Here is a 27,290-nt window from a genome sequence, read left to right on the forward strand (position 1 = left end):
CGGCTCCGTTCTATGACGAGGATATTGGAAAGTTGGTAGCACGCTACGACAAATGTCTAAATCAGAGTGGTGACTATGTAGAGAAATAGCATAACTATGTTAAGTACACGTTACAAATAAATTTTTTTTTATTTTCACTGTGGTTTTAATTTCATGACCAATCGGACCTTGAAAAAAAAATAACCCTCGTATGATCCAAATATTTCATTAATTAAAATTTCATTTGGCTCTAACTCTGGAACCAATGAAAATAAGTATCACTTATGAATCATTGAAAAGCTCTCCATCAGGGCTTATTTCTGCAGTTAAGATGGCCAAACTCTAAATTCTTTTGGATTTTGGGTTTTTTTTTTACATACAGACACCGCACCTAAACTAGTCAAAATGGATTCAGGGATAGTCAAAATGGATATTTCCATTGAAATCTGAAAACCTAAATTTTTCATGATCACAATACTTCCTTTACTTCGTACAAGGAAGTAAAAATCTTCTAAAAGAGAAGATTTGATAATACAAAGGAAATCAGAAAGTATGCAACAAAGCAACTGTTACCTATTCAGAAAGAAAAATGCAAGGAGTGTTTTCAAAAATGAAAGCATCATTGGAAAAAAGTAATGGCTTCCAAAGGGTAGTAATTTGAATGGGACATTGTCACCCTTAACCACAATTAACTTTCATCACCTAGAATACAAGGTCAGGTAGTTTTCAGATAAATCTCATATCTAAGAAAAGTGATATTAATATGTAGCAGAGAGAAGAGAAAACCCTATTTTTAATCACTAGCAGTTTTAAATAATTTTTGTTTACAATATTATGAAATTTATGCCAGTTCCATCAAAAACCCATAAAACATTTGTTTAACTTCAGGCATGAACCATCATCTTTTGTATACAATAATGTATTTTCTTTACCAATTAGCAAAAAAGCAAATCAATTCTTTTTTTACGGTTGTTGATGACAAGTTGAATTTTTCATTTCCAAATAAGAAAAATGAGAAGAGTAAGATAATAAATTACATTTTCACATGGGTATGAGTCATTACATTAATGTTTAACAAAGGATGACAGTAGCAAAAATGTTACGTGTAAATCACATGGTTTTGGGAAAATTTATATTGTGTATATAATAATTGCAATGTTTTTTTCAAGTCTGTTACATTCTATTAAACTTCATATACAATGTAATTATTAGTTGTATTCTACATAACATATATATTTTACAATCATTTTGTAGCAAGAAAAATATTAATCATGATGTCTTTTTTATGACATTATTTCAATATTTCTACTCATAAACTTAATCTCCAATTATGATAATTAAAAGCACATGAAAATTTTTGTACTGAAGACCACTCACTCAGTACATTTAGACATTCTTGATAAGACTTCCAAAAATAATTCATTGATCTTAACTCATTAAGTTTATCTATTCTAGTGATAGTAATTCATGTGATGTTTAAATCAGTCATGCATTCTTAACTCTAATATTCCTTAACTCATTCTAAAACAAAGATAATCTAATACAAAACACAACATTTAATAATCTGTTTGAGAAAACAGGTGTTCTGTAATGTCAGACTGACATACTATTATAGTAAACTGAAAAATATCACAAGATTAAAATAATTACACATATAAATTAAGTCTATAAACACTTAAATTCTTCACCTTCAATTGGGAAATATAACTCACTAAATTAGAGAAAATTATATGGTCCAAAATCATACAACTTGTACGTTTCATTTTCATATTTGTCATATAAGTTATATAAAATAATAGTAAAATGAGACTTTGTTTAAAAAAAAAAAACATGAAATATCTGTTTTAAAGTTTTCCTTCAAATAAGGTTATTTTTCTTCATTCCTATGAAAAATGTTGCAAGTTTTACTGTATTTTAAATTTTCCTTTGAAAATATCTAGACTTGGAATCTGATACCAATTAAGTTGCAATGAACAGTACTGTTATTTCAAGACTAATAAACAAAAATTCAATCACTAAACATTTAATTTTTTAACGTATTTATTAAAAAACCTGGAGACCAGTAATCTGCAATCTCTGAGCTCTATGTAAATTACTCAAATAAACACATTCTACTGAAAAAACGATAAGTAACAACAATTAATAGAAACAATTATTTTACAAAGTACATATTTCTGTAGTCAAAAAATGTATATTTTATTAATTTTATGTTTGCTGATTAAATATCTTGCTTTTGTCAAATATACCATGTAACATTTGAATGTTAGTTACATTGCACACAGTTCAAGTGTAATAAAATCCTAGTTTTCTTGAACGATAAGAAAAATTTACAAGTTATGTTTAATATCTCAGAATTTTCAAAGGTTGATTCTATTTGATATAGTGTCTTCTTTCTTTATATCCACAAATGAACATGTATCCAATCTTTTCAGTATAGTGTTAATACAATCACTACAGTTTAGATACAAATATCATCACTGCATTTCTAAGAATGTGTTTTGCTACATGATAAATGATTTTATTTATTATTTTATATATAATTCATATTTTATATAAAATACATATACTATACAATTCTTTATGATGTCCTTTCTTAAGTTTAAGCTTTTTATCCTTTCTTGTTTGCTTAAGCTTTCTTATATACAACACATATTTTATATATGTACAATTCTTTTATGCAGTACTTTTTTAAGGTTAAGTTTTTTATCCTTTCCTACTTGCTTAATCTTTCTTTTCTTTTATGTATTTTCTATCACTATATGCATTTTTTATTTTATTCTGCATTTTACAGAACATTGTCCAGAAGTGGAAATAGGCCAAATATTAAATTACATTAAACTTATTTCGTTGAATAAGATTTTTCAATATAGATTTTTTCACTGATGAAGGTGTTTCACTAATGAAGACAAAGTAATGCGAATAAGAAATTTGGACTTTTGGTTTTTTTCCTGGGCGCACAATGAAGTATTGTCTCAGTGCTTGGACATGATATTTGATATTTATTTTCTAAATAAATATTAAAAATTAACAACTAAAATTATATTAAAAACTAAAATCAAGCAACATAAAAACACAGCATAAATGGAAAGAAAACACATGTGACGTGCTAAAAGCAAAATAAAACTACAATGAAATATTATGATAATCTAAATTAAAACAATAAAATCGCCATCTACTACATGCCAAATGGCATAAACAGCTGAAACATACTATAGAAAACTCAAATATTTGAATATTAATGGACAGTCTTACAGAAATTGTAAAACATTCGATAACGTCTCATTGCAACCTAAGATATTTCAGAAGTTAGTCCTAGTTTAAACTTCTGACGCAATACCACATAACAGACACAATCCACAAGGACATGGTGTACAGTTGGTTGGCAGTCACAGTGAATACAAACAGGTCCATTGGGCTGAGTTATGAGATATCGTGAGTGAGCCATTATGTCCTATTTGCAAATGGCAAATAATAATCTACTCTCGATGGTTATTCTTGCAAGATGAACTCCACAGTGACAAAGTATTCTTAACAGGACAAAGTTTATTTGTTGATGGTAGCATTCCATTCACTTTGCCACCCATTATAGATCACCCTCTTCAGAAAACAGAAAAGATCATCAAAAACAGCACGATTAGTGAAAGGAGGCTGGAAACATGCCTCTTTAGCTCCACTACCAGCGCACTCATTGTCTGAAATTCTAATATGCCTGGGACAACCCAGGCTTCCAGACTTCAGAAAATCTAGTGAACCCACAATTTTTGTTGTGTACACCTGGTACTATGTATAGACACTACCCCAGGCAAACATTCTTTTGTAGATCCCTTCTTTGGGATCCTAGTAATTTGCTGCAGCTTTATTTGGTGGTATACTGACTGGAGTGGATTTCGGTGAACCACTGCCGGTTTTAACATCAAATGTATCCTATCTTTCTTCTTGCCAGTACTCAATCCACCTCGCCAATACTTAATTCACTTTGCTAACTATGATTTTGCACATTGTTAAAGGGCCTGGATAAAACTAATACTGGACTGTAGAGGATTCCTTACGTTGAGGGATTTTCTATGTTCCCGATGAGCCACAGAAAAGGACAATTTCTGCTCAGTACATATCTTCAGTATAGCCTTTTCATCCTTATAAAGGGGGCATTCCCAAGACCTTGCTGAGTGTGGATCTTTACTTAATTCACTTTTCTACCTCAGCACATGAAATATCATCATGACCCATACGGTTGCAACATGCAAAAACTTGTTCCTTTGTGCAACCAATTTTGTTGTGACCAAACCCCACACTTAAAGCAGCATCTTGGGTTTGGTATATGTGATTGCAAACAGAGAAATAGCCAATTTTTATTCGCTCAAGTGACAAAGGGAGTAGAAAGGTTAAAATAAGTGATGATGTGATATATCAACACCCATTTTCCTTCCTAATTATCCTCTGCACAGAATTGACTGAATGCAGTGATAGCTCTTTTGATATTTCTGGTAACTCAATCTGGCGAGTCAAATCACAACAAAAGATCACTCCCTTGTAATTTAGTGTACTGTGGGGTTCTACTATTACTTCATCCTTCCCTATGTTCCTAAGGGCTAGGAGCTTCTGACTCTACTCATCATCAATTACCTCAATCACCAAGGTGCCATTTCTAAGATTTTTAATAGATGTAGGACAACTCCAAACCATTACAATATATTTATTTTTTAGGCATGGAGAAACGTTACAGAAGGATTTACCTTCCTCATTGTACTTTTTTTTTGTGAAAATGCCATGCCTGACCGGGATTCGAATCCGGAATCTCCAGATGAAAGGCTGAGACACTACCACTTGTACCACTGAGGCCGGCTCCTCATTATACTTGACTATAAGAAACCATGTACTAGAAAATTGAGCACTAGCCATTACATTTCTTGTTTTCATATCTCCTGACATATCTTGGGCTAACGTCAGTCGAAGTCTTTTCAAAATCCCCCAGTTTGTTGATTTTTTTCAAGTGAACCAACAACCACCAAAAATTATTTTTTGGGACTGAGATACGGCTCCCACGAGCACCGGAAATTTAATGGACCACTCCGGCAGAGCACGCATGTACTGAAGCTAGGGTTGCATATAACTGTGTTCACCCTGGTGTCCAGAGGACATTGTATGAGAGTCACTATGTAAAGCCATTCAGCCATCAGCATAACAGTTTCCATCTTGGATTAAGATTGCGATTTGTAAGGTAACAAAACCCAACCACCACCACCTACACCACTGAATGTAAGTGTAAGAAAATGTAAGATATTGTGTAAGGGTATATGTTGTAATTTGTGTAGTGTTTGTGGTGTGGTGTGTGTATGGTTTAAAAGGTCGGCAGTTCAGTGCGTAGGGGAGTTCAGTCACTCCCCATGAGTTTATACATTGGTTTTATGAAAAAGTGTGTTAGTTTTAATTTGTTTCAATATCTATGAAACTATGCTTGTCATTTATTTTGGATATGATGAGGTCAAGGAAATTACGCTACTTTTGTATTACATTCTGCAGTGAAATATAACCTGGGATAATTAATTGACAAATATTTAGATGTATTTCATTGCCTCATGTTTCATTTGTACAGTAGAATAATATCAATATGTTTCCTTAGTAATACTAACAGCTCTGTTTTATTTTTGTTTTAAACAAAACATGATTAGAGTAATAAACTGCCAGCTTCAGCTTACATACCAAAATGATAATCAAAAATCTCAGTTGCAGCCCCGAATTTAGCCAGCAATCTTCCACACATCACGATGAATGAAAGAGAAATACAGTCATACTATGTAAACTGATCAATATTTTTAGACATGCTTCTGTATTTCATAAACTTTTCATGTCCATAGACTTCTAAAGTTATTAGCAATCAATAAATTCCAGCACACACAGAGACAGTACCTGTAGGTTTTATAACTTTCATGATCTATGTAAATCAATTTATTAAACATGGGTTCAGTCGTTGGCACTTATGCTATTTTAACACTGTGCAACTCCCAGGGTAATATTCTTCAAGATGTTCTGTGTCATATGAAATACCAAATTGTAAACAATGGAATCAACTACTTTACACAGTACTGACTGGTCTGTAACAATTATCCAGATAAATAATTACCTTACACTTCCAACCGTATTTAGGAATGGTGGTAACGATTGGACGGAGACAATGTGGATGATATGCTTTCTCGCAAGTCTCACAAAGCATTACTTTTGAAGGATCTTCAGGTTGCCGACATATCTGACAAATTCTACAATCTACACACTGCCAACCTGCTCTTACACCTGTAATAAAAATATAACAGATAATTAAAATAAAATCAAAACCTGACAACTTGAAATATCTATGTTAGAAATATAAAACTATATCCATCTTGCAGATGTACATGGAATAAGATGCTACTTTATACAGATGTCAGAAAAAGTTAATCCTATCTATAAGATGAAATATGTTTAGTAATAATAGCAATATAAATGTTTTTGTCTAGTTGCAAGCCTTGTATTTAGTTATCTACATATTCACCATCATGATCAACAACGAAGTTACATTTTTTAAAAATGTACTAAACACTAAAACTAAGCAAACATGTATCTTATTTCATATATCAAAATTGAATTTAATGATGTATAGATAAAAGACTCCATAATGATGGAGAAAAAGGAATGAGTTAAGTCAATATTTTCATCTGTGCTGTATTAATTCAGCAATATATAAAATAATGACACGAGAGGAAAAAATATGGCTTCAGACTGAAACGTATTGGTGTCACAGGTGATATAATTAATGTATGTTATAGAAATAAATGAACATGATATGAATACACTAGCTAGTACAAAATGATGTAATACGGAAAACAGGGATAAAGCTAAACACAGACAAGAGTGCAACATAAATGAGGATTAGCAAAGAACTGATGTTAAGTGTATAAAATGTGAAGTACAACTTTTTCATTAAATGTATGATTTCAAGTAATCAGAGGAATAAGATTAATCCAAAATAATGAGATAACTAAAAATAACAAATAGCTCAAAATTCAATGTGTTGATAACAAGATTAAAAATGGAAAAGAAAAAATAAATGATATTTAAAACAAATAATGGTTTAGTTGCATAAAAGATGACAACAGCAAGTGACATGCAATTACCTACAATCCACTCCCAAAAACAGCATAGCCAATCTGAAGAATAATCAGCATCAGTAACAGGCTTACTCAGGAAAGTCAGGAGCGAAATAGTTTTCTTCAGCACTGACCAAATATACTCAGATCAGCAAGCAAATGAACAAAAAATATTCAGCTTTCTATATGACATCACTTTTTTTACCACATGGAATGGTAGTATAATAAATATTAATCTAAAGAAAAGAACTCCAACTGATGCCTTTTATGCCCGAAACTTGTTTGTTTTAATTAATAACGCATGTTTCTTTGCAGTTAATGATAGTAATTTTTTTTACATTATTAATGGAAAGAAATTTTATATTACAGGAATAAATTCTACAAATTGTTGAATAAATACTGATTTCATTTTCAAAAATTAATATTATTTATTGGTTTTAATTTCATATAAGAAATAATCTTGTGCACATGTGAATTTATAACATTTATTAGTTCACAATTTAATAAAAAGTACTCTAGTAATGGAAATATAAAATAATGATAAATATAATTCTAAATTAAATTATATCTATCCTTTTCATATTTACAGAACTAAATGCTCATGCATGTGAACATGAGCAAAAAATTAATCAATTTCTAGTCAAGAAATTCATTTATAAATTTCTTCATTACTATTCTTTTTTACATTATTTATTGTATGAATAAAGAATTCCCAATTTTTATTTATTTAATCTACTTAATTACAGATAGATTGACTGTCCAATAATAAGTCTGATATTTTACAGGACTAGAACTAAACCTAGAGCCCCAAAATTAACCTACCATTGTGAAAATTTGTTTGCAGAATTATAGTATGCTTTTTATAATTGAATTCTTTTTCAGATTTTTACATTAAATACAACTATACAATAATGAAACAAGATAGGTAAGAAGAAAATACAAAAATTGCTTCCTGACCACAAACTCAGCTATTCTAAGATGTTCACTCTTTTCACTACTCAATTACACTAAAAAGTTTTAATACTTCAGTGCTGAGCACTTCCAAGTGCATGGTCTCTATGCATACATGCAACCTACTGACACATACATATGAATGGTAGTACAATGGCTTTTCTATCTCTACTGGTGGTTTTTTTTGTTATGTTTTCAGGGCGAAAAACACTTTCAAGTTATCATCCGAATATGATATGCTTGTTAAACAAAAATGGACAATTAAAAATTATTTAAAAAATAAAAACCCAGACACATAAAAACATTACTGTTGACTTGGTACTGTATGTTAGCTCATCAGAAACGTTTATATTTTGTGACTGTGCACTTCCTTCGTAGTTACACTGAATCTGCTTTTTTTGGTGGAATTTTAACATTTGCCTGAGCATTCATCACTTTTGAAAGAGGATAGATTTATAATAAATATATTTATTTTATAAATTATTTGTATTTCAATTAGTATTGATAGACAACTATGTTTATTTTTATTTTATAATTACATATTGATATTATTTTAATTTTAAATTAAAATACTTTTAATATTTTTAAATACTTTTACTTTTTTGGCAATTATTTATATCTTTTAAATAAAATGGAAGTTATGTAAATATTTTTAATTTTATTATTATTCTTTTAAATAAAAACATTAAAATATACAACGTATTATGGACTAAAGCATAAATAGTATTATTACTTTACTTATTTGTCAATCTATTTTAAAACGTTCAGAGGAATTTTCAAAAAAATGCTAGTTTTTAGGTCGTGAATATGTCAGATGATAGATGAAATCAGATGAAAGTAAACTGTAAATTAATCTAACTGATATAAAAGTAAAATAAAAAATTCTTAATTAATTACTGATTTAAAGAATAAATTTAGGATTTACTGTACATAAATTAACACAGACTTTTTATAAGTAAAATTCATAAACTAAGGTCTTTCTTTTTTCATACAACAAAGAAATAAATTATTTTTATCATATTAAAAAACGAAAAAAATTAGTTAATGTAAATTGTCAGCATGATAAGTAATAATAAGTTTACGAATATACTCAACCACATGCAAGTGAGTGTTCAGCAAGGATGGAATAAATTCCCATGTATACCACGTACAAGCATGAGATCATGTTTTCCAAACATTTTATATTCCAAAACATACATAAATGGTGATAACTAGCATACTTAACTGTTAAAAACAAAAAAAAATAATTCAGTAAGAAGGGTTAATTCACAGATGAAAAGCCAGCAGTGAATGTGTTAAGTAATACATAAATTTCTTATTTAGATAATTATTTTAATCCTATAAAATCTAAATCCAAAAATAATGATAAATTTTATCTATTATTACCGATGAACAATAGCAATAAGACGAGATCTGTAATTTCTTTAATATTTATCACATTTTCCTTTTCTTGAAATGCTTAAAAAACTGACTTCCAAATAACAGACCTAACTGAATTATTATATAAAAAATTTACTTTATAATCTTGTCTACATATATTTTTGACACACTATCAACTACAATTAGATGTTAGCATGACATGCAAAGACAAAAATTAAAAAATAACTACTCTAACATAAAAAAATGATTAACTTCAGAGAAAATTTTACTTTGTAGAATAATGTAATCCAAGCAAATCAAGAAATTGAAAACATGGAAAACAAACTTAGTCATTATTTAAAATAATTCACTAAATTTACCTGGTAATAAAGCTAAACCGACACAGGCACCATGATAATGGTTACCACATATGGAACACATCATTAAATTTGATACATCACCCAATGAATAACATGAAACACATGTAACATCACCGAGATTTGCTGAAAAAAAAAAGGCATTATAACAACTTCATAAGGTATGTAAAAAAAAAGTAGTTACAAAGAAACATCAAAATTTTCAGTCTGCATTACACAACTTCTACCATACATTAGTATAATGCATAATATTTAACATCCATTAGATTCAAGCTGTATTTGTTATGGTTATACAATGCATGAATAATATTTATTTCTAGTATTAGTAACAATAGGCTAACTCTAATTTTTTTTATAAAAAAAATTTTTAGAACAGGAAAATTCTGAGCCTCATCTGAAAGGTTCTGGGTTCAAATCCCTGCCAGGCTTGACTTTTTGAATACTGTTTATCTAAGTATGTATACATAAAAACAATTTATCTGCCATGACAATGACATCAACCACACTCGTTTTTTTCTGTTCTTACCATAAATGTTATTCTAGCGTACATTAATGATCAAGAACAATTATTATAAGCATTAAGCATAACCCAATTTGATAAGTATCTACAACTCTTTTAGGACTGTTCATATTTTAGTAGATAAGTGAAAGACTGAATTCTTTTTTCATTGGTTATCTAAAAATGGCCAATTCTAAATTATATACTAAACAAAACGTTATTTATTTCTACAGGTTAATAAAAAAAAAGGTACAAAATTACATAAAAGAGCATTAAATAAATAAAAGCTTAAATGATTCATTCAATAAATTCACTTAAATATTTTTCAACATAATCCCCACCTCCTACCATTCTACTACATATTCTTCAGCAGCAAAAAATTTTCTCTACTCATGTTTTAGCCACTTCTGCAACTTATTTTCAATTCTTTATAGCAAACAAATTTCACATAATATCACATAATAACTACTTGAAATATCTAAACAAAACTGGACTAACAAGTGGTTCTCATTCTTTACTCCCATTTTAAATTGCTTCTAAGTATTTACTGTGGAGAATGCAGATAAGCATTAACCTAATTCAGATGTTCTTCCAAAAAAAATCACACAAAACTGAGCCTTTAGCAACCCATTACTTCACTGTTGAATAGATGTCAAACGACTGTTTTAAATTGATGACAAAAATTTGCCAAATTATTACTTTGAAAGTAATATACCTCTTATTCAGATTCTTTCTAATATAGGTGATTACCTACTGTTGAATGACTGTCACATGTTTCTGAGAAAACATAGATCTAGTTACAAAAAGGTATATCATGGTAAACCACTGACATAAATGAGTTCTTCAATGATCGAGACATCTGCACTCGACACTTCACCTGGTATTTTTAATGTTATTTAATAACATTAGAAGACAGCCCTGCCATCTAAACCAATCAAATTATTGACGACACATGTTTTATTTTGTGCCATAAAAGTGCTTCTATAGTTTCACATCACGGTTGTTTTCTCTGAAATACTGACAAAGTGTGCAGAAAAATTATTGCTTAATAAAGAGAGATGCAAGTTAATTGCATCAGATAATCAATTGATTTCTATTCCCAGTATGAACCGCAACTTCTTTGACAGCATCGAAGTGGCACTAATTTCTTCTTTCAAATATTCGTTTTATAATATAAAATTAAATACAGATGAATGTGATAGCTTACATTTTGTAGTAGTTCCAATTACCTTTTTAACAGATTCTCTTAGTCTCAAAATGTTTCGTTTTCCTTTTAGAGAAACTGTTTTCCTGGTAATTTTTTTAAAGATTTGTTTATTTCTTTTTCCCTGACACTAATTTACTTAAATGTTACACTCCTACAAATAAGAATTATTTATTTTAATTATTCCAATGAATTATTCAATAAAAGTAATACAAATATAAAGTGACTTCAAATTATAAAATAATACAATAAATAACAAACCTATAGCATGAAATATAAAAATGAATAAAGGTGAGAAAATTTTTCAGAGAATTTCAATATAAACTGAACTACAAATCTGAGAAAAGGAAACAAGTTCAATTTTCTTCCACAGTTAAGCCCCTTTTTTTTATCTTAATATTTAAAACTTTTTTTACTAAATATATACTTATCAGATATTTTATTAAATTATAAAAGCTATGCCCCAAATTCAATTATCATAAATCATTACTTCAGTTACAATAATCATTACATTCAGCTTATCATTAATTTACAAACCAATATCAGGATTTAAAAACATATCATATATTCAAGATGAAAGGCAGAAATAGTTATCATCATTTCACCATACAGAACAATTTAATTACTTTTCACAAAATAATAATTGTTTTTTTTTATATAGAGTATATCTATCTACCTTTCTTAGAATCATCTTAACTAAATCACATGTTGACGCGTTTTGGGTACATTCTAATTTCAAAATGCAACATGTGATTTAGTTACGACAAAGCTTAGAAATGAAGATAAATTTAATCAATGTAAAAATAAATTATGACAACTTAACAGAAAAAATATTTTTTTTTTTATAATAAACTTTACATTTATTTATTTTCTAAAAAAACTGAGTGAACATTTTTACTTATTGAAAAATAAATCTCCTTACACTACCATTAGTCTTGATTCCCAATTGTAACTTACAAATTTAAAATAGTTAATTCAGTAATAAAATCTAACATAAAAAAAGAAACTCCATCTAATCATGAGAATTATCAATTTTACAGTTTGAGATTTTGAGTGAAAATGTAAAAAATAAAGTAAAATGAAGTAAAGTAAATAAAACAGCCGGAAATTTCTCTTAATATTTCACAAATAAACTGTACTGTTCATTAAGTACTTACAGTTGAATCATCAATTTACGTTTGAATTAAAATTTAAAAAAGCATTTTAATCATTATTATTATTATTGTTAAAAATCTCAGATATTACTTGATTATTTTCTTTATTTTATATTCAGTGTCTATTAAACAATGAATAATTCTAAGTTTCCCTTTTGTAAGCTAAGAAACAATTCATTAGCAATATCAATTAAGGGGAGGTAGGATTAACAAAATTTAACTTAATGTTGTATGGATGGGAAAGATCTAAATATTCTCGATAAAAATCTCTTATCCTGATCTAAATTTTTTGTAGATATTCCACATTTTGAAACTGAAAATTTAATCAAATTAAATGACTTTAAACAATTTTTATAGAAAATTTATAATTTTAAAATAAAAAAGTTGGTAATATGTAACACTAAGAGTAATTAAAAACAGATTAAAAAATCTGATGTGGACACCACATGACTTCCTAGTACGCCTATTAAATTATATATACACATTTTTTAAAAAAATAGAAGTACATAAAATTTTATTTCATTAATATCCTCTGATATCTTTTAATATTTTTTATTGTTATTATTGAATTATTATTCATTGTAAAACTTTTTTTACAATCAGAGGTTAATAATTATTGTTAATAAATCAATATATTTAAATTAAAAAAAAGGATATGAAGTCTGATTCGAACCAATGTGCCTTCCCGACATATTTCAGATCCAAATATTTCATTAACTAAACTTTCATTTGGCTATAACTCTAGGACCAATGGAAATAAGTATCACTTATGATACATCACTAAAAGCTTTCAATGGGGGTTTATTACTGCAGTTAAGTAAAAGTCCAAAATCCAAATTTGTTGGATTTTGGGATTTTTTGACACTTTTGGTCCAGTCGATTGCAATCAAACAGGGAGATGTTACTAGATGTTACAACAGTTCTAAATCCAAAACTTCAACACCCTACGACTAATCGTTTTTGAGTTATCCGAGATACATATGTAAATACATATGCACATACCTATGAACAGACATCACACTGAAACTAGTCAAAATGGTTTCAGGGATGGTCAAAATGGACATTTCCATTGAAATCTTTTTTTCAATCACAATACTTCCTTTACTTCATACAAAAAAGTAAAAACAATTTCCTTTGATTTGATTATTACGAACAAAAGTAATAATTAATTCTATTTTTACTGGGATGTTCTATCCTAATCCTACATATAACACTGAAAAAATAAAAAAACAGAATTACTACCTTTAAATTTTTTATTAAAAAAAGTAATAAATTAAAAGCCTACAAACATTAAAAAAAGAAGTATCTAATGTTTAAGGATTCTCTATTTCAATGGTTTAAAAATAAAATTTCAAATAATAATAATAATACCACAAACTTAACCATTGTTTGTTTAAAATATACATTTTACAAAAACAAATACTTCCAATATACTGGCATAAAACTTTCTTAACTTTTCCTATTTTATTAACCCCGTAACAGTTCTTTATTTAGTGGAATATCATATTACTATGCCATTTTGTTTTCACTAAACCTCTGTCATTTTGTACATTTTTTTTACAAATTTTTTATTTATGCAATGAAATATGACAAAAAAACTCATTTAAGGACCTATTTATGTATTTTTCTTATCACGAAAATTAGAATCACTATCTGCTAAATTACATAAAATTTCAATTATATCACTATCATTTACACTTGATGAACAGGCCATGTTGTACTAAATATCACTACCTAATAGGTATTAGGTAATTGTCATAACAATAATATTGAAAAACACAATAATATTGTAATAAATATTCTAAAACAATATCAGTACGTATTGTAAATACTTACACTAGTAAGTAATTCAAATAATAACATGAAGGTAGTTTACTCACATTAAAAATTACTAAAGTTAGGTTACAGTAAACAACTCTGTTATATGTTATTTATGTACGGTCATATCCACAGATATAAACAGATGGAAGTAAAAATATGACTGAAAATTACATGAAAATAATAGTAAAATTATCAGAACTATAAAAGAAAACAAAAATAAATAACACAAACAAATAATAAAACTAACATGAATGCAACTTACGAAACAATCAAAACAACAAAATTAAACACAGCTGTTGAGGATTCAAATAAAATAGAGAATCGATATACTACTAGCGCTTCACCTTTAAATTAGAGTTAAAATTGAATTAGACTCACACAAGATGCAGTAACTTGTCAAAAAACAGAATAAAATAAGTCAATTAAAAATGAATTTTTTTTTTGTCAGAGCCACTTTTCAGTAAAAAAATGGACAAGTTATTTCATCAAGGACAATTTTTATCAAGACAGTTAATAACGAGTTCTCGTCAAAAACCGATAAGGGGGTTAATAGAAAAATTAATCCACATATTATTTACTTCCCAAATTAATAGGAAAATGTATATACATAAAAATATTAGATTTAAAATTCAAAATGAAATCATGTGTGATTCATAGATTGTAATAAATAATAAACAATTAGAAATCTTAAAATAATTTTAATATTTTTCAAGAAGTGTTTCTTTGCTTGTTACTTTTTAACTACACTCTTAAAATAAATATCATCTTACGCCTGGAGAGAAGGAGACCTCCCAAAATCTGATGGAATCTCATGCACTAGAAGAGATCTAAAAACCACAACCTTAATGCGTACATAGTTAATGTATGGCTCCTAACATCTTCACATAAAACTCTTGTTTGAATGATCAACCAGTTTTTTAATAGTACATACACAAAGTAATTACATTTTATTTTTATAAACCAACGAGTTTTTTTTTTATTACTATGTTAGTCAGCATTTGATTAATATTTATATTGATAATCAGTAAAATAAGAGTATGACAGGACAATCAAATTATTTATTACATATATTGTTAATAGTACGTACGTAATAATGGAACTTGATCAAGATGTAAACTACATATAAGTGAATATGTTTTGGTATCTTGAAAAGTTCCAGATGCTGCTGCACACGGAAGATGAAACTGACGCTGACAATTGCTAAATGTACAAGCAGCACTTGCTCCAAATCTACAGCAGTATGCACACCTACGACTTGTAGCTTTTACAATTATTTCTCCCACATTTTGTAAATCTAAGTCTGTTGGACGACTAACTCCTAAACTCCACACAGCACAGTGTTCATGAACATAATAATGACCTAAATAAAAAATAAAAAATTAAATCTGACAGTAGTATGTAATGCAAGTATTTTATAAAAGTTTGACTAATATATCAGGCATCTTGACATGCACACATAAATGTAGAATAAAATGATGCAAGACATTTATAGTTGATAAAGGAAATAATGTATCTGTTTAAACAGATCCATTACATATTTTCGTTTTTAGTTGTTTACAAATGCAATAAATAATATTCAAATTATATACCTGTAGTTTCAAAAACTGAAGAAAGATCCGGTTCTTCTGCATAACCAACTACACTAAGTTCATCCACTGGCTCCTGCCCGTTAGTTGAGGGATGCCTGAAACATTTTTATTATATTATTACAAAAAAATTATTGTAAAGTTACATACCTTACAGACAAAAAATGCAAATGATGCCTTGGCTTACGTATATCAATAACAAAGCAATAGTACATGATGGTTACTTTAATATACATGAAAAAAGTAAAGGGGATGAGTATGCTCTCATCTGTTCAAAATAACAACACACCTGTTCAAAATAAGCCAACGTCTTTAGATCAGCATAATACATCCTATTAAAATTTTACACATAGTAAATTTTTAAGCATGTAAAGTGTTTCACGTTAAGATCCTACAGTCTCTTATGAAATATACAAAACAAAATTATGACCTAATTCAGAAAAAAATAATTTATACTGATCCGTAAGTATTCTAGAATTTACATTTGCAGCACTTTAGCAAAAATAATCTACATTTTAATGACGAGCATCATAAAAATATTGTAAAAACTGATGTAAAAATAGTCTTTAATTTATTTGTATGAGAATGAATGTCTGTGCAACTGCAAGATAATCACAAAAAGAATGTATGTATGTACGTTTAGATACTTCATATAAATCACGTATTGCAACTGAGCAATAGGTTATTTACATGAAAAATTTTTAATCTTCTTTTGATTATATCATTGGCTTTACACAATAGCTGCACTATTACCTTTAACAATCGGTATCTGCTACAGCTTTTCAGTATCTGCATATAATTAAATCTTGAAAACAAATTGCAAATATTAGGTAAATAAAATCAATTTGTAATATTTCATAGTGTAGTTTATTTCCAGAAATAGATAATTACTTATTAAAACAGCCATTTTAACTTTTTATTGTGAATAATGTTCAACAACAATCATAATATGTTACCTGTTCTTAATTCGCTACTGTAAACAATTTTATTATATTGTACCTAATGGTTTAAAAAACTTATTTTAAATATGAGCACAACAATTCATGTTACAAAAAAATACATTACACTTGTTACAACTTATAATGCAGTTTAATTCCTTCATGTTAAAAAAATAAACAAATATGCACCTGTGATTTTGGTATTTTTAGGAATTAAAATGTTTAACTTTTGTAATATACCTGTAAAGAAAATAAAAATTATTTTTAAAAAGGTGATCTTTGTTTAACTAATGTATCTGCTTTATATTTTACAGAAGGAAACCGATTAATCACTTTTTAAACTAATTTTCTATTTCTTTTATAAGTATATTATTTTTAAATGCTGAACACACATTCATCTTTTAAAATACTGTAATCAAATTCTTGAAGTTATAAGAGGATTCTATCCTTTCAGTGAAAGAATAGTCACAATGCAAAATTCATAATATTATAAAATTGCCACTCTGAATGATTTAAAAATAAGTTTGAGTTGAAATTTTTACCAGGTAATAAATAACATTCTAATAAACAAGTGCAGCGCACCCTCAATTTACGCATAATTTTTTTACATGGTTTCAGTTATACACATTTGAATAGGTTAGGAAAATCATCTCCGAATATGCGAAAGGTTACACGGTCATTACCATACTTTGTAAAACAGACTAAAATACTGTAGCGCAGTACGTATTTCCATTACAAGATTAAATATTGGCACAATTATCAGTACATTTATCCTGTACTGACAGGAAATGCCTATGAGTCATTGTAATGAACAGTGCACTGCTTTCACAATCATTGTTCATTTGCAGTTTACATTAGTCTATGTGTGCCTGTATACAAAAACTGTGTTAAATAAGTCTCTTTACTTCTTATTGAATTTTAGTATTTTGCAGCTATGTTCATAAGAGTTTTTTTTGTACTGTACTGTTCCTTTACGTAATGTGATCAAAAATGAGTGCTGTGTCAAAACCTAAGAAACAAAAGTTTTATCTTTATTAGAAAAAAATAAAATTCTAAACTGTCTAGATAATAAAGATACTGCGGCGTCTGTAACTAGAAAGTTTAACTTATATGAACTAACTATCTGTACAATACAGCTTAATAAAGATAAAATATCATGGCCAATATTGGTTTGTGCCAAGGTCGTTTCATACACGCAAAATCTGATACTGGAAAAAGCAGAAAAGTTTTTAGTGACATGGATTGAAGACCAAACACAAAAGCATATGTCATTAAGTTCAGCTTTAATTCAAGAGAAAAGGCTATTCAGCTTTATCGCGGGGTGTCCAGTGAAACAGGTAACGAATCTGAAATTTTTACCAATAGTTCATCCAGTTTCAGTTTTAATGCTACTAAAGGCAGGTTAGAGAGATTTAAAAAAGGCAGTTTGCACAATGTGAAACTTCAAGGAGAAAAAGCTTCTGCAAATTTCAAAGCTGCTGAACAATAACCAGCACAATTTTTAAGCATCATAAAGGAGAAAGGTTACGTACCAGAACAGGTTTTCAATGTAGATGAATCAGGTGTGATTTGAAAAAAATTCCAAAGCGTACATTCCTTTTTAAAGAACAGAAGACCACACTGGGTCATAAAGCAGCAAAGGATCATTTTACGCTGTTGTTATTGTGCTCGAATGTGTCTGGAAACTGCTTGATTAAGCCGTTGTTAGTTTATAAATCCTTGAATCCTCGTGCATTAAAAAACACAAATAAAAATAACCTTCTGGTTTTCTGGTGAGATAATAAACGTGCTTGGGTGACTGCCAATATTTGTATGAATTTGTTTAACAACTGTTTTAAACCAGAGGTTAAAAATACTTAGTATCCAAAAATCTTGCATACAAAGCTTTGCTTGGTCTAGACAACTGTACGACTCATCCAGAGGTGCTACTGAAAAAATCTGATGAAAATATCAAAGTTGAGTTTCTCCCCCATTACTGCATCACTTTTGCAACCCCTTGATGAGGTGTAAATGCAACTTTCAAAGCGTACTATATTCATCAAACATTTAAAAAACTTTTTGATGACATGGAAGAGGTCAAATTTTTAATTTTGAGCAAATGCTGGAAAAATATACACAATTGCTGATTGCATTGCAAATGTAAAAATATAGTTAGAAGTTACAACAGAAAACATTAAATACCTGCTGGAAGAAGCTCTGACCTAAAGCGGTAAAGGCCTCGCCAAAGAGAGAACGTAACAAAGCCATAGAGGACAGAGACGAAATAAAAAAAGATGTAGAGGATACTTGTAACAAAATAGTCAACATTGCCAGACAGTTACCAGGAGAATGATTTTTAGACATACAGGCACAGGATGTAAATGAACTTATTCAGAATGCAAATGAAGAATTAAGTGACTTGGAACTTATGTAGTAGATGATAAAAAACAAAATCTACAAGCCAAAGATAAAAAATGATAAGAAAATTTCAATAAAAAATAAACAGTTGACTTAAACAAATATATAAAATACAAAAAAATGTAGACAAATCTGTAAAAATGGTGGAGAAATTGAAAGAACTTATAATTGCCGAAGATCAAGTCTGAGCGTAGTTTGCAGTTTTAACGGGAACTAGAAAATATAGTTGTATCATACAAGAAAGAACGAAAAAGTGAACGAATCCAAACAGTCCACCATTACTAGTTTTTTTTAATGTTAAGTGAAAAAAAAACTAAATGATAAATGATAATAAATGTGAAATGGATGTTAGCGGAAATAATCTATGTACAATACATATTCTTTTTTAAAATATAAACATTCTACTCAAATACATACATTTTACTGTAACATCATTAAAATAATACAATGATACTGTAATAATAAAATAGTAAAATAAAGTACAGTATGTTTTGAGTACAGTAATTTACGTACACCATTTACTACATGATTTATCAAGATCCTAACCTGAATTTTTGCCTTAGATGCGGGTCTCAATTTACACAGAAATTTTCTGAAACATAACACCTGCATAAATTGGGAATGCACTGTATATAAAAGTTAAAATTTTTCAACTCTTCCTGTTTTCTCAGCTCATACATATGAAAAAAGAGTTGACTTTTTCCTAACCATACCAGTAATAATTAAACCAGATATATTAAATTTATTATTGGTTTTAAGAAATAATAATTGCAGTTTCAAAATCATTTTTACTTTCATACAATAATTAAAATGCAAATATCATATTTCAAAGTGCATTCAATAACTGTACAAATATATGCAATATTGTACATGATTATTTCAGAAGAACAGATTTTCACTAACTGGCAAAACCTTCAAAAATTGCTATTATTTAAAAATATTGTTACTATAACTTTTTATTTATTTGGTAGATATTTATAAAGTAAACAAATTAATTTGTTTTTTAAGTATAAAAACATTTTTTTGTATTTAAAATTAATTTAACAGAATATTCTTTCAGTAACAAAGAAATTCTGATTATTCCAATGATAAAAGCATATTCTCTGCAGTGTTATGAAAAAGCATAAATTATTTTCTGATCTTAATTGTACATAAACCACTCTATATCCATTCACGGGTACAGGGGAGTAATCTGATGTTCTTGGAAAATCCATAGCCTTTATTCTTAAATAAGTTTGAATAATGAAAGCCAAGAAACTTTAAAAACTGCAACATATCCATAACGCATGACATACAACAATTCATGAAGTGGTATTGAATAGAAAAAAATTTACATTACAGAATAAAAATTAGCAAAATAATAATACTATAGCATGACAATACTTTCAGCTTAGAGCAACAGTATTATAAATTTTAAAAAATGGCAGAGTTTCAAATGAATAAATAAATAATGTATTACTATGGTAAGTGTTTATCATTTATTCATATCACCCATCCCTTTAAATGCAATCAATTTGACATGTAATTAAAAAACAAATATTACTGTGATAAATATTTATAAATCTACTAATAAAAACTAGATAAAAAACCAATTAACATAAACTAACAAAATATTATTAACTGTTTATATTCATTTACAAAAGAAATAATACAGTTTTATAATTACTTTAAACTACAGCTATTCTTAATGTATATTAAGAAAAAAATTAAAAATTGATAAATAGTGATAAAAAATTACCTGCACTTGGCTAAACTTTTTTGTCTACGATATGTAACAGCAGTATTAGCAAGAGCCCGTGGAGATTTGTCTGGTCCAATGTTTTCTTCAGGCAAATGATCTGAAGATAATGTTCCTAATGGATCTTTACGTTCAGGTGTAAATCCTTCTGGACAACTTAATCTCATCAGTTCGCCCTGACCCAGCTGACTGCGTTCACTTAAGTTACAAAGAGCACATACTTTACCTGGCCTAAAAAATAATAAATTATAACGTAAGTTTAAGGTTGAAACCATACAACTGAAAAAAAAGACAGCATATATTCTTTTTTACTCTGCAAAAATATTCAATATTAAGAAATAATGAACCAACAAGACAGTTAAATACTTAATCGCTAAATAATAACTTAAATATTTTTTGATACATCATCATTAAAGAAATTAAAAATTTATACATCACAATGTTTTTTAAAACTTTATACAACAATCATCAATGACAAAAACTTATCTATTCCACTGCTAGTAAACAGCAAGGCATGTATAAAATATAAACTTTCTGGTTATTCTAAACAGTGTTCCCAACTTAAACATTATGCTGATAATATTTAATTCACCTGTGAACAGGCCCAGGCTTATTTAAGGAAAACCTTAACTCTCCGAATTGTGTGACTGGGTTTGGGGCTATTATTATTCAAACAATTAACATTATAACATACATGATGAGATTAAGAAAGCACTACAAAATTAAATTAAATTAAAAAATGTATCAGTCACATGAATAGATAATAAAAATAAATAAGAATCTATAATTAGATTATTATACCTACCATTGTTCTTGAAAGAGTGGTGGAGTGGGTGGTCCGGGAGGAGGTTTATCTTTATCATCCGGATGAAAAGACAGACCATCTCTCATTGAATCCATAGAACTTTGAGACAAATCACCAGCATTTCCACCCATCATATCATCACAATCACCATGACGAGGTGATTTATCAGAAGGCATATATACCCCACTGAAAATACAAAAACAAAATAAATTAATTTAATTACTCTTATCCACCAGATTTGGTCACAAACAGAAAGATTATTTACCAATTTTTTTTTTTAAAGAAGCATTTTCATGAATTTGTCACATCTTCTGCTTTTTCAATATTTAACAATTTTAAAGTATTTTAAAAATTAACAGAATTAATGTATATTAACTTTATAAAAATTCTTTTAAAGGTCAAGACCACAGCAGTAATTATTAGGTATTTATTTGCTATTATTCAAAACTGATTTACCAAATTGATTAAAATCCTAATACTGAGTTTAAACACTCTTCAGTTTATATTTACTTCAAAATTTGTTTTCTGCAATGCATTCTGCTTTCATGAATTTATAAATAATAAAGTAACTTAATAATTACATTTATGAATTACCAGATTTGTTGTCAAGCCTAGTTTTGTTCTTCTTCCTCATTCTCATTACAAAGAGAAGTTCCATAAAAAGGAAGAATGAGATCAGATTTAACAATAAATGTAATTCACAGAACTACAATTATTAAATTATTATTCTAAATTAGTTGTCTTAAATATCAATTTCTTTATTAATTACCAAATTAGTTTTAGTATTAGTAATTGTATGTTTATATTTTACCGGGCATTCAGTTATACTGAAAAATGTGTATAAATTTTGAAATTGGTAAAATATTGTGAAATTTGTTCATGAACCAGAAGTTTTTACTATGTACATCTGATTTTTGCATTTCTTTTTATAAAAAAAAGATTAAAAAACTTCACTCACCATGGTGCTGTTTCAATTACAAAATATTTCTCTAAATAGATAAATAGAAATTGTTTAAAAAAGTATTACCAAACAATTACGCTTGAACAGAATCGTCTGAATTTGGGTTCTTACACCCAAAGAAGAAAAAAACAATAATGTTTGCTAACATAAAGACAATAAGAAACGACAGTGTTCAACAGATGAACGAAGAAAAAAATAGCCCTGTGGCGAGTGCATTTTTGTAATCTTTTTCAGGTTTTTGAATGACTTAAATATTTAATATATTAAATATTTTTTCTCTGCGTCTGAAGCAAAGAAGTGTGTTTTAGAGAAGTTTGAAAGTAGCAAAAACATTTAGTTTCTTTGTATATCAATTTTTTTTCAAATTCTGGGCAAACAATTGTTTTTTGAGGGATACCTTCACAGTGTTTATATTATTCACTATTTTTTTATCATTCTGTTTTTGTTGGTATTCAGGACAAACAATTTTTTTTGGGTCTCTTAACCGATTACAGAAGCAAGTGAGACTCAGTAAAGTAGCAAAAGGCTATTTAACTCTATACCATCAAATTAAGCAAACTGGTTAATTTTTCTTAAACAAAATAACAATCAATAAGCTCCACTTCACTCAAAAAACTACAAAATCTAATCGCTATTAAAATACCTATACAAATAACTTATAGTTTAATTGTTTATCTTTGCAGAATATATAACTTTAAAAATAAACACAAAAATTTAAATACATATAAAACATTGTCGCTACAAAATTATTTAAGACATACACTCATAGATCCTAAACTTGTTTTAATATTTCATTTCAGTAGTATAAAAGTGAAATATACATTAATTAATTACTTAACTAGTAAAATAAGTTAAATTACCAGGTATTAATATTTCACATTTTACACGTTTATTTGAAAAATCAAACAAAATTACTTACTGCCATGCCCTAATCACTTAAGTACTTTTAGATTCACTAACTAAATATAAAATTCAAACTTACCTCATCCAAGTAATGGATGCATAATCATGAGACTTACAACAATTCCTCACTGAGGTACGGTAAGTGAAGTTTACTAAAGGTGGAAATTATATTAGGAAAATCTTATAGAGCACTCAAATGTAAAAGAAAATAATCATAATGAGGTGCAGAACCATGGGTGAAGAAAGAGCAACCACAGATAAAGTAGCAGGTAAATAATCTGATAGCAATAAACTGCTTGCGTGGTATTAATCCTGCCTTCAGTGCTCTTATGCTAAGATATATATATATACAGTAATATGTTGTAATATAAGTACGACTAAAATCATTTTCATACAGAAAATTCAAGTAATATAACATAAAAGTTAATGTTAAACAAAATAATAAAGTTTATATTAATAATAACAATTTGTTTTTAAACTTACATAATTTTTAAATCTAAAAAAAAAAATAAACAATTTGGCTGTTATACCCAATTGTTAAATTGAACTGTATTCAATTTAAGGTTTCAAAATCAGAAATTAATAATACTTCCTTGACTAATAATAATAATAGTAATAGTAATAATAATAATAAACATTACCCCTTAGATCTTTTTAATTTTAATCCAAGAGGTTTTTTTGGTCTTGATAATGCATGAGGCGAGAGATCTTTCCTAGGTCTACCAGGACCTCTTCTGATATTCAATGGTTTACCTCCACTTGTATGTGGCAAACGAAGAGGAGAAGCTAAACCTTCATATGGCACAACTGTAAAAAAAACAAATTAAATAAATAAGAAATCAGTACAGATCAACACTAAAATATAAAATATATAGAAACTAAAATGATCAAAACTGAGGTTTCAGTTACACATAATTTTATTTACAGAGTAACAGATCTTAAATGCAAGGACATTACATGTAATCACAACCACTAACTTCAACATATCTCAATTTTTAAACAGATTCCAGTTTCATTCAATATTATAAACAAATGAATCATTAACCCTTTGCAGGCGGAAACCCGTACATAGGTCTGTGAATGTGACCAGCTATCTGTCTTTGCATAGTTATATATAAATTCCAAGAAATGGGAGGATATGTTCTTTCAATCATTTTGAGACAAGAATTCCTGATACAATGTGATTGGGAACCATTTTACTTCAGTTATCAGATGAGTTCAATGACCATGCGTATGTAACAAGACGCATGCATTATTTTTTTGTGTTTTTCGCTCATTTTTAAGTAATTTGTTTACAAACTGTTCTTTCCAAAACTTCATTTTCAGCTTGTTTCATTTGAATTCAAACAAAATTTTTGAGACAAAAATCCAGAAGAAAATGAAAAAAATATTTATATTATTTTAATAAAACCATATTATACTATTCCCTGCCTAGGTGAACTACTTCAAAATTGCTGTTTTTATGGCACCATCAGCGTTACTACTGTTACTATTATTATTTAACTGTCTTTTACATGAAAAGATCTCAATGTAAAACAACCATAATCATCAACTATAGTTTGCAAATTCTAGTGCGCTCAGTGAGACTTGTGCCGTTTTCACACAAGCTTTTTTAATGCAAGATAATTAAACATTGTTCCCTAACCAGACTGGTGGCAGAATTTAGCAAAAACACAATGTATATACTGTTTTTATGCATGAATGGATGTTATAAGTTACTTTAAATAATTTTTGCATGAACTTTTTTTTTGAAAATGTCTTCCACCTACAGCCATAAAACATCGCCGCCAGTGAAGGGTTAAAGAGTAAATCATAAAGGGAGGAAAAAATTATTATTTACTACACAATTCCCTATTTTTTTCAACATACTCAATATAATCTACTTATATACACTTAGTGCTCTTATAAAAGATTTCAAATTCTTTCCTGGAAAAAATGTTTTGGTGTACTGTGTAGCCAATCTTGCACCAATTCCCCTGTTCTTATCCACGAAAAAAGAAGATTAGTTACCTTTTAAATTGAGAGTAATGTAATATTACAAAACGGTAAGCTTACAGATTATACAAAATGCTAGGTAATATACACACCTAAATGTGATACCAACATTTATTTGAACCCTATTATACCAGCCTGAAATCTGTTGAAGGCTGACATACTTCAAACGCATCACAATCATAAAAAAGACTTGGAAAATAATTTAAAGAAAAAAGAATTGGTAATGAAACCAATGAATCATCACACACATCTTAACTACACATCTCAACACACATCTTAACTACAAATACAAATAAAAACGGAGCAACAAGGGCTGGTTGTTGACTGACTTTAGGATGATACAATTTGGACAGGGGAAGCAAGTGTTCAAAGTAGAAAAAATATAGAACATATTATGAAGGTTGTTTACTTAAGACGGTAGTCATGTTGAAAATTAAAATTTTATTTTATTTTTTTACATAAAAACTTAAAATACATAAATAGAAAATTACACATTATTCCATGTAACTATTTTTCTGCAAAGATAATTACAACCCCTAATATAAGGGTGGAAGCAGTAAAAATTAGTTTCTAAAATCTTCCTTATATCTTTTGAAGTGTAGGTGCTATTAGTATAGTTTATGTCAAGTTAACCAGATAAAATAGCTTTATTTCTGGTAGCATGCAAAGTTTTTCTGTAAAATTTTATTTACAATTAAAATTTTTTTTTTTGTCAGAGTTATCATTTTTTTTAAAAACTTCTCACTCAAGTCTACTAACATATTCATGTTACTAATTAAAGAGCAAAGAATTCTGTACCATTAGAAAAAAAATCATTAAGATACCATCATTAGAAAAAAATTATAAGAATTTTAGTATTTAAAAAGATGAAAAATACAATTTATGGAAAAATCAAATTAAAATAGAATAATTGGCCTGACAGGAGGATTTGAGTGCCATCCTTTCTGGGCTACAGACCTACTTTAGCAGTTCTCCTTTTCTGACTTTTTTTTTAAATTTTAGCATTTTTATACACTCAGTTTGATGTTTTATTTAATATAAAAAAACAATCTACTCAGTAAAATAAAAAATCAATACAGTCAAAATTAAAACCTAACCACAAAATTAACATCTTTACTTCTAAAAGTTTGAGTTCAATTAGTTATCAAAAGATAATCTACATCTAAACTGTATTATTTAGAAAAAATAAAACAACATAACAGTATATTTTTAAGTTTTCAACATCACACTTTTACCACACTACAACAAACAACCACTAAGATGGAGATAACTTCACAATACCAGCTAATTTTTCTATTATTTTAATAATATATACTGTTTTCCTACTGTGGCATCTACATAAACTGATAGCAGGAACTGCAAACTTTCAAACAACACTAAAATCACAGATTTATCTTGTTTACTGACGAGATTTAGCATAAAAAAACTGAATTTTTTTGAGTAAAATATCACTAAAAAATGTCATTTTTTATAACTTCTAATTCTTGTAAATTAAAAATAAT

General features: G+C 28.2%; 1 protein-coding gene across 1 annotated transcript in view; it reads right to left on the reverse strand.

Moving 5' to 3' along the window:
* LOC142330615 (uncharacterized) overlaps positions 1-27,290 on the reverse strand; it is a 279,378-nt gene that overhangs the window by 247,352 nt on the left and 4,736 nt on the right. Inside the window, exons 3-9 of the mRNA XM_075376020.1 lie at positions 24,435-24,600; positions 21,930-22,115; positions 21,125-21,355; positions 16,055-16,149; positions 15,553-15,825; positions 9,791-9,913; positions 6,101-6,267 (exon numbers count right to left, since the gene is read on the reverse strand). Of these exons, the coding sequence (XP_075232135.1) occupies positions 6,101-6,267; positions 9,791-9,913; positions 15,553-15,825; positions 16,055-16,149; positions 21,125-21,355; positions 21,930-22,115; positions 24,435-24,600 (1,241 nt within the window). The remainder of the gene's footprint in view (positions 1-6,100; positions 6,268-9,790; positions 9,914-15,552; positions 15,826-16,054; positions 16,150-21,124; positions 21,356-21,929; positions 22,116-24,434; positions 24,601-27,290) is intronic.

This window comes from Lycorma delicatula, chromosome 9 (genome assembly GCF_047948215.1).
Source record: "Lycorma delicatula isolate Av1 chromosome 9, ASM4794821v1, whole genome shotgun sequence".
Classification (NCBI taxonomy): Eukaryota; Metazoa; Arthropoda; class Insecta; order Hemiptera; family Fulgoridae; genus Lycorma; species Lycorma delicatula.